Here is a 19981-nt window from a genome sequence, read left to right on the forward strand (position 1 = left end):
GGCGTGGTGTGTTACTAATGGTTTTCTTGAGACAGGTCATTGACCAGGTCCTGCCGTGTAGTTCTGGGCTGATCCCTCACCTTCCTCATTATCATTGATGCCCCATGAGGTGAGATCTTTCATGGACTGGCAAAAGTGCTCTTCACTGATGAGTTGCGGTTTTGTCTCACCAGGGGTGATGGTCGGATTCACGTTTATCATCGAAGGAATGAGTGTTACACCAAAACCTGCACTCTGGAGCGGGATCGATTTGGACGTGGAGGGTCACAGCATCATCGGACAGAGCTTGTTGTCATTGCAGGCAATCTCAATGCTTTGCGTTACAGGGAAGACATCCTCCACCCTCATGTGGTACCCTTCCTGCAGGCTCATCCTGATTTGACCCTCCAGCATGACAATGCCACCAGCCATACTGCTCATTCTGTGTGATTTCCTGCAAGACAGGAATGTCAGTGTTCTGCCATGGCCCAGCGAAGAGCCCGGATCTCAATCCCATTGAGCACGTTTGGGACCTGTTGGATAGGAGGGTGAGGGCTCGGGTCATTTCCCCCAGAAATGTCCGGGAACTTGCAGGTGCCTTGGTGGAAGAGTGGGGAAACATCTCACAGCAAGAACTGGCATATCTGGTGCTGTCCATGTGGATGAGATCCACTGCAGTACTTAATGCAGCTGGTGGCCACACCCGATACTGACTGTTACTTTGATTTTGACCCACCCTTTTTCAGGGAAATATTATTCCATTTCTGTTAGTCACATGTCAGTGGAACATGTTCAGTTTATGTTTCAGTTGTTGAATCTAATGTTCATACAAATATTTACACATGTTAAGTTTTGCTGAAAATAAACGCAGTTGACAGTGAGAGGACATTTCTTTTTTTGCTGAGTTTTTATATTGTATTTATTATTGGGTATTTTGTTTGAATGTTTCTTCCTGAGTGGATATATTCATGACATTCAGACACAAACTCATGTCCCTACTGGAACTGATTCTCTCTTGGCCACAGCTCTCACAAACCCATGTCCCTACTGGAACTGATTCTCTCTTGGCCACAGCTCTCACAAACACAAGTGGACACTGCTTCTTTTTGTTGTTTTATTTCTCTGTATCAAAATGTAATCCAAAATATTCTGGGATAAAACTCTGTCTGCATTGACGAATAGAGATACAGTCATAGGGAATCGCTTTTTCTATGGATACAGTATTCCAAACTCAAATCAGGAGTAATGACTCAACGTTGCCACAATATAGGGATTTTCCATTATGGTAATGCATTGCCTTTGACATAAGACACCTCAGTACTTGTTGGATCTGCATTTCAAAAGACTAATAACCAATATGAACATCCTTATCATAGTACATAGCACTGGCTATTTCATATTTGATTTACAACTCTAAAATGCTCCATTGGGAGCTGGCTTTTCACTGATCCTGTAAAAAAAAAATAATCTAAACGCAGAATTAGTTTTTTCTTCTATTCCATGAAGGAAATCTATCAACAGGGTCAAAAGACATTGGGGTTGGAGTTTTCCACAGAGAAAAGTGCCTGTTGATCATCTGTTATGCTAGTTATTTGTCACAATCGGATTAGATGTACCAGTGCAGCGTAAGTAGCGACCATGATCCTCATTACCACAATGTAAAAAGACATTGATATACAAACACTTGCAATGTACAATATTAGTAGTTAAAAAAACAACAACAGTGATGACATGCTGCATTTGAATAAATCTCTCACACAATACTTCCACACACACAGGAAGCTAAGCTAAAAAACACCTACTCCACAGCCTGTACAATACCGCAAAACTACACTAACAATATTATTGACGGATGTGCTACAAAAAGACATTGTGCTTTAAAAAAGACCCGAAGCTTTCATGTATCGTGTGCCATAAATTAATACACAGGTTATCAAAAGTATTGTCGTCCCTGGGACTGGAGTGATATCCTGGAAACGTTTAGAATGCCTTTTGGTTTCCGTCTTCTGGTTTGGTTTGGTCAAGCAAAAGTCCCTCCTCCATGAGTCTACAACAACAAACAAATGGAGTGTTAATCTTTACTATTGTCTTCATCAGCATCGTCATTTTGGGTGTATGACTCTAGATTATGGAGGTAAATGAATGCATTCTCTGTCGGAAAAGTTTTGTTAACTCACCATGGGCTTCATCTCACGACCGTCTCCACCTGCCTCGGCCCGGTCCCTTCCCGCCATTTTTTTACTGTTCTCTACAAACTCCTAAAGAGAGAGGTAGGGGGAGAAAGAAGAGCGAGGGTGAATGTGTGTGTCGGGTGTTGAGGTAACAAGGCGAGTTTGGTGCAATACGTACATAAACACTATTCACCATATAGAAATGGATTAAAAAGTGGCACTGCAAAAACAATGGCTACATTCCATTACCCACACTAGCATACCAGTGAGAATCTGTTGCCTGATACATTGGAATCTTAGTGTGGATAATGGAACAGAGAGATATATATATAAGGCTACGTCCCGATTCTCCACAATTCTACCAAAGAATTGAACAATGGCGGAAACTCCCTCTAGCCTGCGATTGCAGCAGAGAGGAAAAGGCGACGTGAGAGGGATAACTGGGCCCAAGATGTGTCTTCTCCAACAGATGGTGTTTTTAAACAGGTTTTTGCATGGAGGTCAATGAGGGTCAAATTTGTTTAGCAAAAAATGGTATGGTTTAATTACTACATGAGGCTTATCTGATCGAATAGACGTCTCGTAATGCTTAGGTTGTTTCAGTTGTACTGACATAAGTAGGACACGTGAAATCCCGGCAAGCTGTGCCTGTTGTTCACACGCGTATCTGCGTATCTGCCCACGCAATGGCTAGAATGGTCCCACCAGATCTTGCCACGCCACGACTGGCAAGATACATTTTTTAAAGACATTTCTTTTCATTTTCATCTGTGATTACACCAATCCATTGCTTTTATTCCATGACAGGTGGAGAATCGGGGACCCAGCCATAATCTCCCACCCAGCCTCGCCTCCCTTCCCCTCACCATGAGGGCTTTGTCCATGTAGAACTCTCGGCCGGGGCTGCCGTCGTTGTGCTTGGTGTCCACGGCGAAGCAGAGGAAGAGCACGTCCACCACAATCTCAAAGACAGACAGGAAGCAGTGGGCCACCAGCCAGGAGAATAGGCAGACGATGAGCAGGGGCAGCACCCACACCGTGTAGTCCCGCTGGTAGTTGAGCGACAGTACACCGACGAACGCTGTGCAGGAGACGATCAGTACCTGGACACACACACACACACAGGGAAAGATGGAGAAAAGTGGGGGTTGGAAAGGGAGAAAAGAGAAAAAGAGAGAGGGTGATAGATCGAATAGTATTATTATGCTTGAAATATTGCTAAAATGGCGTCGTTATGTGGCCGTTACCTTTCCCAGGAAGAGGACAAAGTCCCCCACGGTGTTGATGGTGGCCACTCTGAGGGCATTCTCTACCAGGATGACAAAGGCATCGCATGCCGACGTACAGAAACTGGTACTGTTGATCGCGGTGGCCGTGTACGCGTTCTGTGGTGAAAACAGACAGACAGGAGTATCGTCAATAACAATGTGTCATCTTGGAATGAGTCTCCCTTGTAAAATAGACTGTTGTCAATGATATAATGTATGTAATAGTGAGAATAATCAACATCTTCGATGACAATCAGTCTGATAGGAAACTTACTTGATTCAGGTATGTTAGACACTTCTTCAGGCACCACAAGCAGCAGATGCAGGCTTTCAGCATACAGCGAGCACAGGCATTTTCCTACCAATAGAAAACACATTCAGTTTTAAGTTCTCCACCCATTGTCTGACTTGACAAACTGGTAATTGGTATGAGTGAAAGCAAGAACGTTTAACAACACAATCTGGGATATGTCTTGCTTCTTAATTGTCAAATCTGCCAAGACTGATACTATTTTTTTCATCCCCGTGTGGAATTGTAACTTGTTGTTGTTGTCTGAAAACCTTCCATACACTTGCAATAGGTCTTTATGTTTAAACATTTCTGATTCACACTTTTTCGACCTAAATCAGTAAAAAGGAAAATGGAAGACTCCTGTTTAAACTGTTCAACCTTGTTTGATTTTTAAAATGGTAAAAGAATGTATCAAGAATGAAGACAGAGATAAGCCATGTGAAGGGTTAATTCTGTTCCAGAGCACAGAACAGCACTGGGTGGGATACACCTACTACTGTATGTTGTGCACATGAGTAAAAACCCTCAAACTCTTCAGAAAAGTATCTTCACGATGCTGACTCTCCGGTAGTTTTTTTTATACTATAGTCCAGAAAATAAACATCGGAGAACACGTCCACACTCTTTTACACAGACACAGGTCAGTAGAGATTTACAAGGTTTGGTGAAGAAATGTTACCTGATAACAGTTTATGATCATCTCCTGTTTTCTTCATCTACCGTAGCTATGTTTAACTATATTTAGAACATTGATTCATTTCTACTGTCATTAGAGGAAATAAATAATGCTCTGTAAAAAAAAATATATATATATATATATATATATATACAGTGCCTTGCGAAAGTATTCGGGCCCCTTGAACTTTGCGCCCTTTTGCCACATTTCAGGCTTCAAACATAAAGATATAAAACTGTATTTTTTTTGTGAAGAATCAACAACAAGTGGGACACAATCATGAAGTGGAATGACATTTATTGGATATTTCAAACTTTTTTAACAAATCAAAAACTGAAAAATTGGGCGTGCAAAATTATTCAGATTCTCGATTGGATTGTTTGTGGACTATGTGGAGGGTCAGGTCTCCTTTTATGATGTGGAGGCCAGGTCTCATATCTACTCTTCCACGGTCTGCACCTTTACAGAGACACTCTTTCCATTCTTTGAATCCTGTAATAATACTGATCGCAAAAACTCAGCCCCACTCATCATCTCTCATGTCAATCACACAGACTGGTTAAACAACGAGGGAACTGTTGTTCTGCAACAGACAATTTACAAATCATCAAAATTTGTGTATTTAGTCAGATTGACATGTCACATGATTAGGATGTTCACAGGTTTCCTCTGAAATTTCATCATGAAATGAAAACGGTTCTGTACATCTTAATATGGATAATAAATGCTTGTGCTTACTGAAAATGAAAACTTAACTGGCATTAACTCAAATAAGTAATACAAGTTATGTTGCTTTGATTATTCAAATCTACCTACAGTGCACCTTCAGAAAATATTCATACCCCTTGACTTACTCCACAATTTGTTGTGTTACAGCCTGAATTCAAATGGATTAAATATATTATTTTGTTCACCCATCAACACACAATTCCCCATAATGCAAAGTGAAAACAGGAATAACTCATTTACATAAGTATTCACACCCCTTTGCAATGACACTACAAATTGAGCTCAGACACATCCAATATCCTTTGATCACCCCTGAGATGTCACAAAACAACTTGATTGGAGTACACCTGTGGCCAATTCAATTGTTTGTACATGATTTATAAAGAAACACTACTGTCTATATAAAGGTCCCACAGTTGACAGGGCAATGTCAGAGCAGAAACTACGGTAAACCATGAAGTCTAAGGAACTGTCCGTAGATCTCCCGAGATAGAATTGTGATGAGGCATATATCTGGGAAGGGTATAAAACTATTTCTAGAGTGTTGATAGTTTCCAAGAGCACAGTTGTCTCCATCATTGGGAAATTTAAAAAAAACATGGAACTACCCAGACTCTGCCTGGAGCTACCGTCCAACCAAACTGAGCAACCAGGCCAGGCAAGAAGGACCTTAGTCAGGGAGGTGACCTAGAATCCAATGACTACTCTGACAGAACTACAGAGTCCTTAGCTGAGAAGGGAGAACAACAGTCTCTACAGCACTTCACCAATATGGGCTTGATGGGAGAACGGCCAGACGAAAACCACCCGAGAAGAAGGCACATGATAGCACGCCTGGAGTTTGCAAAAAGGCAAATGAAAGACAGAGCATAAAGCAAAAGATTCTGCAGTCTGATGTAACTCTTTGGCATGACTGCAAAGCACAATGACTGAAGAAAACCAGCACATAGCATGGTGGTGGCAGTATCATGCTATGGGGATGCTTTTCAGCGGCAGACTGGTAAGGACAGAGGGAACAATGAATTGAGACAAATACAGGCAATTCCTTTGATGAGAACCTTCTTCAGAGTGCAAACAACCTTAGACTGGGGTGAAGATTTATGTTCCAACAGGACAATGACCCCAAGCCTACAGCTAAAGCAATGCTGGAATGGCTTCAGAACAAGAATGTGAAAGTCCTTAAGTAGCCCAGCCACAGCTCAGGATTGAAACACATTGAAAATCTGTGGAAAGACTTGAAGATTGCTGTTCACCACCGCTCCCCAATTAAACTTAACAGAGATTGAGAAAATCTGCAAGGAAGAATGGGAGAAAATCCCCAAATCCAGATGTGCAAAGCTGATACAGACATACCCAAGATGACTCAAAGCTGTAATCGCCGCCAAAAGTGTTTCTACAAAGTATTGACTTAGGGGTTTGAATACTTACGTAAATTAGATATTTCTGTATTTCAATTTCAATGTATTTAAAAAAAAAAACATGTTTTCACTTTGTCATTATTGTGTATGTGTGTAGATGGGTAAGAAAAACAATCAACTGAATCAATTTTGAAATCAGGCTAAAAAAAAACATGTTTTCACTTTGTCATTATTTTGTATGTGTGTAGATGGGTAAGAAAAACAATCAACTGAATCAATTTTGAAATCAGGTTCCACAGCAAAATGTGGAATAAGTCATAGGATATGAATACTTTCTGAAGGCACTGTATTTACCCAGTTATTTTAGTCTTGTATTAGCTCTATAAGTTAATATCATGTTGATACTGTATAAGTGAATACAATAAAGGATGTACTCAGCCCTCCACAGACTTCGATGTAGCTGTGGATGAATAATGTGTTCTCTTGTTTTGTACTGTTCTGTAGTTTCGACCCAATGGTTCGTCCGACAAAACAAAGAGCTCTGTGTCCTGCAGGCCCAGGCACGGATCAAAGCCTACTTTGTTCCAATATTTCTGTCATTCAGTGATATTTATTCACATAGTAATTCTTTATGGATCCAAAACAAAATAAACATCTGCATTTTGAAAGAGTATTTTTTATCATTATTTTATTAACGAAAGCATAAACATGTTGATGAAGAAGCCACATTCGCCTCGGGGTCCATCCCAGTTGCTATTCTGTGGAACCATGCAGTTTTTTTTGGTGAGGCCTGTTGTCCAGCCATTTCTCCACAGATGTTTTATTAATTTTATTCTATTTCACCTTTATTTAACCAGGGAGGCCAGTTGAGAACATGTTCTCATTTACAACTGCGACCTGGCCAAGATAAAGTAAAGCACTGCGACAAAAACAACACAGAGTTATAAACAAACGTACAGTCATTAACACAATAGAAAACTCTACATACAATGTGTGCAAATGTAGTAAGATTAGGGAGGTAAGGCAATAAATAGGCCATAGTGGCAAAATAATTATAATTTAGCATTACCACTGGAGTGATAGATGTGCAGATGATGATGTGCAAGTAGAGATACTGGGATGCAAAAAGAGCAAGAATAAATAACAATTTGGGGAATGAGGTAGTTGGGTGGGCTATTTACAGATGGGCTGTGTAGAGGTGCTGTGATCGTTAAGCTGCTCTGACAGCTGATGCTCAAAGTTAGTGAGGGAGATATAAGTCTCCAGCTTCAGTGATTTTTGCAATTCATTCCAGTCATTAGCAGCGGAGAACTAGAAAAAAGGCGGCCAAAGAGGGAGTTAGCTTTGGGGATGACCAGTGAAATATACCTGCTGGAGCGCGTGCTACGGGTGGGTGTTGCTATGGTGACCAGTGAGCTGAGATAAGGCTTCTTTGTTCTTTCCCTAGCAAAGACTCATAGATGACCTGGATCCAGTGGGTTTGGCGAAGAATATGAAGCGAGGGCCAGCCAACGAGAGCATACAGGTCGCAGTGGTAGGTAGTACATGAGGCTTTGGCAACAAAAAGGATGGCACTGTGATAGACTACATCTAATTTGCTGAGTAGAGTGTTTTTGGCTATTTTGTAAATGACATCACCGAAGTCAAGGATCGGTAGGATAGTCAGTTTTACAAAGGTATGTTTAGCATCATGAGTGAAGGAGGCTTTGTTGTGAAATAGGAAGCCGATTCTAGATTTAATTTTGGATTGGAGATGCTTCATGTGAGTCTGGAAGGAGAGTTTACAGTCTAACCAGACACCTAGGTATTTGTAGTTGTCCACATATTCTAAGTCAGAACCGTCCAGAGTAGTGATGCTAGTCGGGCAGGTCGGGTGCGGGCAGCGATCGGTTGAAAAGCATGCATTTAGTTTTACTAGCATTTAAGAGCAGTTGGAGGCCATGGAAGGAGTGTTGTATGGCATTGAAGCTTTTTGGAGGTTTGTTAACACAATGTCCAAAGAAGGGCCAGATGTATACAGAATAGTGTCATTTGCGTAGAGGTGGCTCAGAGAATCACCAGCAGCAAGAGCAACATCATTGATGTATAGAGAGAAAAGAGTCGGCCCTAGAATTGAACCCTGTGGCACCCCCATAGAGACTGCCAGAGGTCCGGACAACAGGCCCTCCGATTTGACACACTGAACTCTATGTGAGAAGTAGTTGGTGAACCAGGCGAGGCAGTCATTTGAGGTTGTCGGCATGGTTGCATGCTCTGCAAAAACACATGGATGTTTTTAGTACACAATTATCAATTATCTTTAGATATTTTTGTCAGATGTTACTATAGAATACTGAAGTATAATTACAAGCATTTCATAAATGTCAAAGGCTTTTATTGACAATTACAAGTTGATGCAAAGAGTCAATATTTGCAGTATTGACTCTTCTTTTTCAAGACCTCTGCCATCCACCCTGGCATGCTGTCAATTAACTTCTGAGCCACATCCTGACTGATGGCAGCCCATTCTTGCATAATCAATGCTTGGAAATTCTCAATGGGATTAAGGTTTGGGGAGTTTCCTGGCCATGGACCCAAAATATCGATGTTTTGAGCCGCTTAGTTATCACTTTTGCCTTATGGCAAGGTGCTCCATTATGCTGGAAAAGGCATTGTTCTTCACCAAACTGTTCCTGGATGGTTGGGAGAAGTTGCTCTTGGAGGATGTGTTGGTACCATTCTTTATTCATGGCTGTGTTCTTAGGCAAAATTGTGATTGAGCCCACTCCCTTTGCTGAGAAGCAACCCCACACATGAATGGTTTCAGGATGTGTTACTGTTGGCATGACACAGGACTGATGGTAGCGCTCACCTTGTCTTCTCAGGACAAGCTTCTTTCACGATGCCCCATACAATCGGAATGAGGATTCATCAGAGAAAATTACTTTACCCTCGTCCTCAGCAGTCCAATCCCTGTACTTTTTGCAGAATATCAGTCTGACCCTGATGTTTTTCCTGGAGAGAAGTGGCTTCTTTGCTGCCCTTCTTGACACCAAGCCATCCTCCAAAAGTATTCGCCTCTGTGCTTGCAAATGCACTCACACTTGCCTGCTGCCATTCCTGAGTAAGCTCTGTACTGGTGGTACCCGATCCCGCAGCTGAATCAACTTTAGAAGATGGTCCAGGCACTTGCTGGACTTTCTTGGGCGCCCTGAAGCCTTCTTCACAACAATTGAACCGCTCTCCTTGAAGTTCTTGATGATCTGATAATTGATTCAGGTGAAATCTTACTGGCAGTAATATCCTTGCCTGTGAAGCCCTTTTTGTGCAAAGCAATGATGACGGCACGTTTCCTTGCAGTTAACCATGGCTGACAGAGGAAGCACAATGATTCCAAGCACCACCCTCATTTTGAAGTTCCACTCTATTATTCGAACTCAATCAGCATGACAGAGTGATCTCCAGCCTTGTCCTCGTCAACACTCACACCTGTGTTAACGAGAGAATCACTGAAATGCAGTGTAAATGTTTTTGGGGGATTCAGTTCATTTGCATGACAAAGAGGGACTTTGTAATTAATTGCAATTCATCTAATCACTCTTCATAACATTCTGGAGTATATGCAAATTGCCATCATATAAACTGAGGCAGCAGACTTTGTGAAACTTTATATTTGTGTCATTCTCAAAACTTTTGGCCACGACTGCATGTCTACACATTGATAGGCTATACACATAAAACATTTTTTTAAATGCACTGAAACCAAAATACCTTTAGTTTTGGTGATCCTCTCAGCACTGACTCATTTTAAAGTCCTCTGGTGGATACAGTCCCAACCCTGGAACGGGTAGCACCATAGAAATAAGCTGGCTTGATGAAAAGGGCCTGCTCGGACCAAAACACACTGCCACCCGGGTTTGCATTGCAAATGAGGGTAAAAACTGGGTCAAGTCACCAGCAGAGTAAGCAGACCTTTATGTAGTAAAGATGAACCGGTGGAGACCATCAAGATGTTTTGGCTTGAGAAATTGAAGATACAATTCCCCCCCTACCCTCTTTCTTGGCCATAGTCTATTGTCCTGCTAATAGCCCATAATGGGTGGATGGGTGGCTTCTTTTGTATTGAATGAATGTATTATTTACCATTCTCATTCTCGTACTGGAAACGTTGTTTGCAGAGTTCATAATCTCATTTCTAAATCCTTGTTTAAAAAACAACTATATTTTGGAGATTATTTCATTTTCAAATAACCGAAAGTGGAGTGGTTGGAAACTTCATAAAGGGGGAAAAGGCCATTCTTGAACGGGGGGTGAGACAATTGGTCCTTTTAATTTTGTCTGGCTTGCCATTCCAAATAAAATTGAATATTTTTGATATATAATGATATAATTTAAACAGGTGGCTGTTTAAATTCTCTCTCTGAAAGTATGCAAGAAACGGAAGGAAAGGAAAATGTGCAAGAAACGGTGATAACATTTGTCCTTTTAGAGACTATTATACATGGCATCCAGGTCAGGATAACCAATAACATACACAAAGCACTAACCCTGACTCTCATTTTTTAAGTGTTCATAGGTCTAAGGTCATAGTCTTATATATTCCTGGTGTTTTTTAAATGTATTTTTAACAAAATTGCTTATTTTAGTTAAACGCTCTTCACAGACCGTGCTTATGTGAGACCAAAACTAGCGAACAATTGTAGAGTTGTGACTTTTATAATCACTTCTATTTTTCACTTCTAGACTATCAGAAAGAATGTGGGTACTTATTTATTTTTGATCCAAAGCCATGAATGAGTGAGTCACTCAGCTTTATGTAGGTGCCGAGGCTATATGACTGCACCATCAACTTGATTATTTAGCAAACATCACTTGCTGCTTATATTCAGCCAACACATATATCTTAATAATATCATGGACTATATATATATTTTTAAATGTACAGCTTCCAAAAGCATAATCAGTGCTCTAACTCCCCCTTGCGGTGGTCTGGAGCAATGAAGCAGTGATGCAGGATGTCATAAGGTGAATGCACCAATTTGTAAGTCGCTCTGGATAAGAGCGTCTGCTAAATAACTTAAATGTAAATGTAAATGTCTAAACCACAAATTAAGTCCTGCAGCATAATCTCAAAACTATTAATTGAGGAACCACTGTATTTTTTTTATTAGATAACTGTTCAACCACCTGAGTCAATATGTGTTAGAATCATCTTTGGCAGCGATTACAGCTGTTAGTCTTTATGGGTAAGTCCCAAAGAGCTTTGAAAATCTTAAACTTATAGAAAACCTGCCATTATTCTTGAAAAATATCTTCAAGCTCTTTCAAGTTAGCTGTTGATCATTGCAAGACAGCCATTTTCTGTCATGTTTTGTCTTATATTGTCTTGTCATTATGCTTTCCCTTCTGTTTGTTTCCCCCTGCTGGTCTTATTAGGTTCGTTCCCTTTTTCTATCCCTCTCTCTCCCCCTCCCTCTCTCTCCTCTCTCTATCGTTCCGTTCCTGCTCCCAGCTGTTCCTCATTCTCCTAACTCACTCATTTAGTCTTTTCACACCTGTCCCCTATTTTGTCCTCTGATTAGAGTCCCTATTTCTCCCCTTGTTTTCCGCTTCTGTCCTTGTCGGATCCTTGTATGATGTTCGCTGTGCTGTTGTCTCGCCCTGTCGTGTCTTGTCTCCTTCAGATGCTGCGTGTAGCAGGTGTCTTAGTCTGCTTCGGTCGGTGCCTTCCCGAGGCAACCTGCAGTCAATGGTTGAGTCTCCAGTCTGTCCTCGTCACTACGAGTGGATTTAAGTTTTTTCATGTTTTGTTTTCGTCTTGAGTTTTACTGGAATAAAGACTCTGTTTTCGCTAAGTCGCTTTTGGGTCCTCATTCACCTGCATAACATTTTCAAGTCTTGCCATAGATTGTCAAGCCAATTTAAGCCAAAACTGTAACTAGGCCACTTAGGAACATTCAATGTCGTATTGGTAAGTAACTCCAGTGTATATTTGGCCTTGCGTTTTAAGTTATTGTCCTGTTGAAAGGTGGATTTGTCTACCAGTGTCTGTTGGAAAGCAGACTGAACCAGGTTTTCCTCTTTGCCTGTGCTTAGCTCTATTTCTTTTATTTTTATCCCCCACAAAAATCACTAGTCCTTGCCGATGACAAGCATACCCATAACATGATGCAGCCACCACCATGCTTGAAAATATGAAGAGTGGTTGTCACGACTTCCACCGAAGTTGGTCCCTCTCCTTGTTCGGGCAGTGTTCGGCAGTCGACGTCACCGGCTTTCTAGCCATCGCTGATCCATTTTTTCATTTTCCATTGATTTTGTCTAGTCTTACATCACACCTGATATCAATCCCATCAATTACATGTTACGTATTTAACCCTCTGTTTCCCCTCATGTCCTTGTCGGTGATTGTTTGTTGTATGCATGTGTGTAGTTATGTTCTGGTGTGCGACAGGTTTTGCACCCTATTATTTTATTTAGTATATTTGGGTTTTCTGAGGTTTTGAATACTTATTAAACTGCTCCGTTTATACCAAGTTCACTCTCCTGCGCCTGACTTCCCTGCCACCAGCACTCACCCATTACAGTGGTACTCTGTTGTGTTGGATTTGCCGCAAACATAATGCTTTGTATTCAGGACAAAAAGTTAAATTACTTTAGTACCTTATTACAAACAATATTAGTATTGCGCACAGGCTTCCTTCTTTTCACTCTGTCATTTAGGTTAGTATTGTGGAGTAACTACAATGTTGTTAATCCATCCTCAGTTTTCTCCTATCACAGCCATTTAACTCTAACTGGTTTAAATATCGCCATTGGTGAAATCCCAGAGTGGTTTCTTTCCTCTCTGTCAACTTTATAGTGACTGGGTGTATTGATACACCATCCACAGTGTAATAAATAACTTCACCATACTCAAAGGGATAGTCAATGTCTGCTTTTGGTGCCCTTTGTGAGGCTTTGGAAAACCTCCCTACATGTAGTCTTTGTTGTTGAATCTGTGCTTGAAATTCACTGCTCGACCGAGGGACCTTACAAATAATTGTATGTGTGGGGTACAGACATGGGTTAGTCATTCAAAAATCATGTTTAACACCATTTTTGACATGGGGTGTAGAGAAAATGTTGCTGTTTTAAAGCAAGTTTCCTGAAATTCTACACATTTTGCCATGGGGTGCAGATACATTTTAGATAGCTAGCTGCTAAACCAACTTAGCAATCAAAAAAATGTTAGCAGACATAGGCTAATTAAAGTGGAACAGACAGCGTTTTAACTACTTTGCATATATGAGACAAACAGACAATAAGAGATTTTAAAAATAGATTCTATTTGACTCCAAATTCTATGATTAAGAATATAGCATTGTTGGCAAAACAGATGAATGCAGTTCAATGCATGATTAATATAATTCACCAATACATTTATTGCTAGTAACAAAAATATTGCTATTAGGTTGTAAATCACAGCTGCCCTGGTTGATTGATTGCTGCCTCCACCCATTCAAGATGCACTGTTTCAGTTTCAATGACTCAATATTTCGGACAAAAACTGACAAAACTAAGGCAGGGAACATCAATACAAACAAACTGGCAAGGGCAATGATCTCAAGTCAGTCATAACGTTCCTAATAGGCTAGACTCTAGCCGCTAGAGTATCTATTTATTTAGCAAGCTAAAAACAAGGAGCCTAACATTAGCTAGCTAGCTAGCTGCTGGGAGGCTGTCATGTCATGACACGAGTTGGTGGGTGGCCGCCTTTTCATTTACATTACATTTAAGTCATTTAGCAGACGCTCTTATCCAGAGCGACTTTCCCCTGTCATATCGTTTTTTGGTTGCTTCAGCTAGAGATGCGGGTGTCACTTTGCTAGCTAGCAAGCTAGCTATGCTGAACTTGAACAAAGTATGCACAGTTAGCATGCATATCTCTTAGTTGTCTATGAAATGTATTTGGCATCGATCAAATGGGCGAGCAGGCCGTTCCCATTCAGTTGTCAAAATGTGTATTATGAGTATTGAGATTTTTCGCCCCTGCCTGCTGTGTCCCGAAGTCGGTAGACAGTGTCCTTGGCTCCCACCTGCTAAACCTAAACCTGCCTTCAACATCATTAACAGAATTGCGTGAAAACAGTGCCCAACAGGCAGGGGCGAAGGACACGGTCTACTGGTCGTCACCGCTAGCACAGCAGGCGGGAGGCTGGGGTGACACTGTGTGCTAGCTTACTACTGCAGTTAGCTGGCTTAGCTGCACACGGTGACGCCCCCGCATGCTGTGTACCAGAGTCCTCCTTAGGACAAGCTGGCTAAGCTAGCACACAGTGTCCTTCACTCCCGCCTGCCGAACACCTGCCCATGCTGTCGTTTACAGAACTGTGGGAAAACTACCCGACAGGCGGGGGTGAAGGACACTACAGGTGTGTATTAGCTATAGCTAACTACCGTTACCGGTGTGTACTAGCTATAGCTAACTACTGTTGTCACCCCTGCCTGTTCTTCTTCTGTGGGGTTTATCGGATGTTGGCATCCAACATTATTGTGCATTACCACCATTTACTCTACTGAAGTGCCCTGCCTCCCGCCTATGTACCGGAGTCAATAAAAAATTGACCAACAGAAGTATAAAGAGGGGTTCCTGCAGATGCAGGGATGCCCACATGCAGGAACACCCCAAATTGCGGGCTGCAGTTGCACCCTTCTCAATGTAAGAGGACCTCTGTATATACATATTTGCAGAAAGCCATTAAAATGTATCTTTGTTGCTTTTGGCGAATGATTTCTAATGTCAGGCTGTTGTTACTTACTGCTTGTAAACACACAGTTCAGTTCAAATTGAATAATGGCAGGCAGGCCGGTGAGGCAAATAGCTTATTTCCATATAGACCTATTGTAGCTCTGATTGGCTATGGTGCATCGGTCTGTGTAGAGTCCGGTCCTGAACAAGATCGACACGTTTTTTGGGGGGGTAGGTTTTATGCCGTGTCTATTAAATTGCCGAAATGCACGGTCGCTTTACCACAATCGAATTTTCACAAATACCTTACCCTACACGTCCTACTCAAACATTCTAGGAAAGTGTGAAAGTATTTCAATAACCATATCTAAAGTGTTCCCTTGTCAGAAAATGTAAACAAAATATATCATATTCTTCCTGGGGGTGTATATGAACCGATTTTTATAAGATTTCATGTTGCTAAAAAGCTGTCACTTCCTCTTTAAGTGACTGACATAACCAGAGAAATTTGTACGACCAAATTTCTAAACTGCACCTTGTGTATTCTACTATTCTAACTCGGAACAGTAAGTTGAGACCTCGACTGAGTTCCAAAAAATGTATCCGAGGACCTTCAAAAGGGGTGGGTCGCAGCCACCCGTCCTTTTTCAACGGTGTTCACCCATAAAATAATTCATTCATTCAAGGTTTATACAAATAAGTCCATTCAATATAGACCAGTAATAAACTGTTTCAGAAAAACAATAGTTCAAACCCTGGAACCCACCATTGTGCCCTTAGGTTTATTACTGGTCATGGTTCCAGAACTCACCATTGTGCTCTTAGGTTTATTACTGGTCATGGTTCCAGAACTCACCATTGTGCTCTTAGGTTTATTACTGGTCATGGTTCCAAAACTTACCATTGTGCTCTTAGGTTTATTACTGGTCATGGTTACAGAACTCACCATTGTGCTCTTAGGTTTATTACTGGTCATGGTTACAGAACTCACCATTGTGCTCTTAGGTTTATTACTGGTCATGGTTACAGAACTCACCATTGTGCCCTTAGGTTTATTACTGGTCATGGTTCCAGAACTCACCATTGTGCCCTTAGGTTTATTACTGGTCATGGTTACAGAACTCACCATTGTGCCCTTAGGTTTATTACTGGTCATGGTTACAGAACTCACCATTGTGCTCTTAGGTTTATTACTGGTCATGGTTACAGAACTCACCATTGTGCCCTTAGGTTTATTACTGGTCATGGTTCCAGAACTCACCATTGTGCTCTTAGGTTTATTACTGGTCATGGTTACAGAACTCACCATTGAGCCCTTAGGTTTATTACTGGTCATGGTTCCAGAACTCACCATTGTGCCCTTAGGTTTATTACTGGTCATGGTTACAGAACTCACCATTGTGCTCTTAGGTTTATTACTAGTCATGGTTACAGAACTCACCATTGTGTTTTGTATCAAAAAGTGGGTTGGGTTTCTTTGCATGTAAGGAGAGAGCAGCATCTGATTGTGTTCATCTACAAAGCACTCATGCAGAAACTTCCTATGTATCTATCATCATGAATTCAATTTAGATTTACAAATGACCAAAACCCAGTCTCAGGCTTGGATAACCCTGGAGGCCCCTTTGGTCTCCACAGAGTTGGGTAAAGCTGCTTTTAGTTTGTTTTTTTTCCGCCTTTATGTGGAACCACTTCCAGAGCTCTCTGAAATGAGATGTTCCCCTTGGTCAGTTCAGAGTAATGACCGGAGACCTCTTATGTTGATAAATGTTTTTCGTCATATGTTTTGTAATTTTGTATATTGTATGTGTTTGGTGTATTTATGTAGGGCTCCTCTGTGGAAGAGATCCTAGTCTCAGTATGACTTCCCTGTCAATATAAAAGGTTCAATCAAATTTTAAAAAGTACAAGTATATTATTAAGGTTATAAGGTTGTAGAGAACAATTGAATTATTCATTATATGAGATTTATAATGACATAGGGCAAAGAAAACTACCTCTTGACATTCATTTTGTAGTACTCTCTTGAATTGCCCTGTTTTTCCTCAACATTCTAGAGCAGTGGGTGAACACCCTACATACTCTGCCATTGAACCGATTGTGGATGTCAGTGATATACACCCATTGTATTCGGCGCATGTGAAAAATACACATTTGATATAGCTGAATGAGATAAAGTACATACTTTTCCTTTCAGCTGGTTGTGGATGTAGGTGAGGATGAGGCGAGGGATCTCCACCAGGGTGATGATGAAGGAGCCTTTGGCCACGGTGCCCAGATGGTAGCGGGTCAGACGCAGCATAGACGACACGATGGGGGTCATGGGCAGTTGAGATTTATTCCTGATGTCCACCACAGGATAGAGGAAAAGAAGAAGAGTTGTAAAATAGTCCAATTAACTGATACAGGACTGACTTGGGATTAAATAGTGTTGTCCGTACTAATGGACCAATAAAGCAGGCGCTGTGCTGTAGCTAAGATGGGTGTGCTTTGCACTTTTGGGACAATTCCATTGGTTCAAATGCACCACGCAAGCTCAATGAAGTGCAGCTAACGTATTTGACAGAAGAAACCCAGAAACCTGTACCCAGGTCTGATACGTGAACACATCACAAACATGCCATTACATTTCATCACGTAGCGTTTCATCACATGGCATTTCATCACATAGCATTTCATCACATAGCATTTCATCACATAGCATTTCATCACATAGCGTTTCATCACATGGCATTTCATCACATAGCATTTCATCACATAGCGTTTCATCACATGGCATTTCATCACATAGCATTTCATCACATAGCATTTCATCACATGGCATTTCATCACATAGCATTTCATCACATAGCATTTCATCACATAGCGTTTCATCACATAGCATTTCATCACATAGCATTTCATCACATAGCATTTCATCACATAGCATTTCATCACATAGCATTTCATCACATAGCATTTCATCACATAGCATTTCATCACATAGCATTTCATCACATAGCATTTCATCACATAGCATTTCATCACATAGCATTTCATCACATGGCATTTCATCACATGGCATTTCATCACAACAGCATTTCATCACAACAGCATTTCATCACAACACTCTCTCCTGACCTTGTGAAGTAGTATGTGACCACAGCTCCGGCCACGGTCATCTGCTGGCAGGCCAGGATGAACTGACTGATCCAGATGAGGCCCACAGCGTGGTACCACACCATGTACTGGAGTGGACCTGACATACGAAACTCCACCAGCCCTGTCTCCTCAATCTGCACTGGGCTACCTGTAGGGGTTACACACAGACAGGGTTCGAGGTCGCTCTGCACAGGGTTGCCTGTAGGGGCACACAGCTAAGGTATGGGGTCAATCTTCTCGTTCTTTACAGGGTTCCCTACAGCAAATGTTAGGGGCAGGCTGATCTCCTCTGATCTGCAAGGCATTCAAGGATCATGATTGTTCCTGGAAGATTTTTTGGGGAAAATATTTTCATTCAAATATAATACAGCAAGATGGCACCATTTTGCAACAACAAACACTGCAGCTCGGATGAGTTTGTTGGACACTTTTTTTTAAGGTTATCTAGTTTATCGAACTCTAATCTGAATAACATCCAGGAACAGCTAAAAGGCAGACAAAGGAAGATAGTAGGCAGACAGATTCTACAAAAACATGACGCGTTGTTGCATTGGAGGTCGCTCTGGTGTTGTTGTTGATGAGGGAGAACATGATGTATTGGGTAGATTTCAGAGACCTTTCCTTTGACTGTGCGCCCGAGCTGCCACCCACAGCACCAGACCGACCCAAGAATCTAAATAAGAGTGGGCGTCGAGTCATGCCACTCTAGCCATGCGCTTTCAGTTCCAAAATGTCACATGAGTGTGTTAATCACATAGAAGCAGGAATTAGAACACTAGAATGGACATGAACCTTCTTGTGATGGTCCTAAGGTCACCCATGTTGGTCAACCATGGTTTGCCAGTGCTGTCATAAGATAGTGTGTAAAATAATGAACGTGAAGAATTTATCTGCACTGTATGTGTGTAGGTCGGTAGAGGAATGTTTCCATAAATGTTTCTAATTAACTGACAATGTGCCAACATTCCATTCAAACAATGTGGTCAATCCACAGTCCTACACTGGCTGAAATCAGTTGATGGGCTGGCGTGGTTACACGTGGTCTGTGGTTGTGAAGCCGGTTGGACGTACTGCCAAATTCTCTAAAACGACGTTGGCGGCGGGTTATGGTAGAGAAATGAACATTCAATTCTCTGGCAACAGCTCTGGTGGACATTCCTGCAGTCAGCATGCCAATTGCACGCTCCATCAAAACTTGAGACATCTGTGGCATTGTGTTGTGTGACAAAACTGCACGTTTTAGAGTGGCCTTTTATTGTCCCCAGTACAAGGTGTACCTGTGTAATGATCATGCTATTTAATCAGCTTCTTGATATGCCACAACTGTCAGGTGGATGGATTATCTTGGCAAAGGAGAAATGCTCACTAACATGGATGTAAAAAAAAAAAATGCGCACAACATTTTTGAGAAACAAGCATTTTTTTTGCATATGGAACATTTCTGGGCTCTTTATTTCAGCTCATAAAACATGGGAACAACAACTTACCTGTTGCGTTTATATTTTTGTTCAGTGTATAATATTTTGTTTACATGCTTCGCAAGAATAATGATTTCCCTAATCATCCTGTTTACATGGACACATCTGAAATCAGGCTACCTGAGGGGACTTAAATAATTGCAGAAAATCGCCAATGAAAATAAACGTTCCACCAGTGA

General features: G+C 41.3%; 1 protein-coding gene across 1 annotated transcript in view; it reads right to left on the bottom strand.

Moving 5' to 3' along the window:
* Nucleotides 1-1079: 1079 nt before the first annotated feature.
* LOC124001860 (choline transporter-like protein 1) overlaps nucleotides 1080-19981 on the bottom strand; it is a 37648-nt gene continuing 18746 nt past the window's right edge. The window contains exons 10-16 of the mRNA XM_046308986.1: nucleotides 18304-18472; nucleotides 17369-17525; nucleotides 3693-3776; nucleotides 3398-3535; nucleotides 3017-3253; nucleotides 2157-2237; nucleotides 1080-2026 (exon numbers count right to left, since the gene is read on the bottom strand). Coding sequence (XP_046164942.1) covers nucleotides 2000-2026; nucleotides 2157-2237; nucleotides 3017-3253; nucleotides 3398-3535; nucleotides 3693-3776; nucleotides 17369-17525; nucleotides 18304-18472 — 893 coding nt within the window. The 3' untranslated portion in view covers nucleotides 1080-1999. The remainder of the gene's footprint in view (nucleotides 2027-2156; nucleotides 2238-3016; nucleotides 3254-3397; nucleotides 3536-3692; nucleotides 3777-17368; nucleotides 17526-18303; nucleotides 18473-19981) is intronic.

Source organism: Oncorhynchus gorbuscha, linkage group LG17 (assembly GCF_021184085.1).
Source record: "Oncorhynchus gorbuscha isolate QuinsamMale2020 ecotype Even-year linkage group LG17, OgorEven_v1.0, whole genome shotgun sequence".
Taxonomy (NCBI): Eukaryota; Metazoa; Chordata; class Actinopteri; order Salmoniformes; family Salmonidae; genus Oncorhynchus; species Oncorhynchus gorbuscha.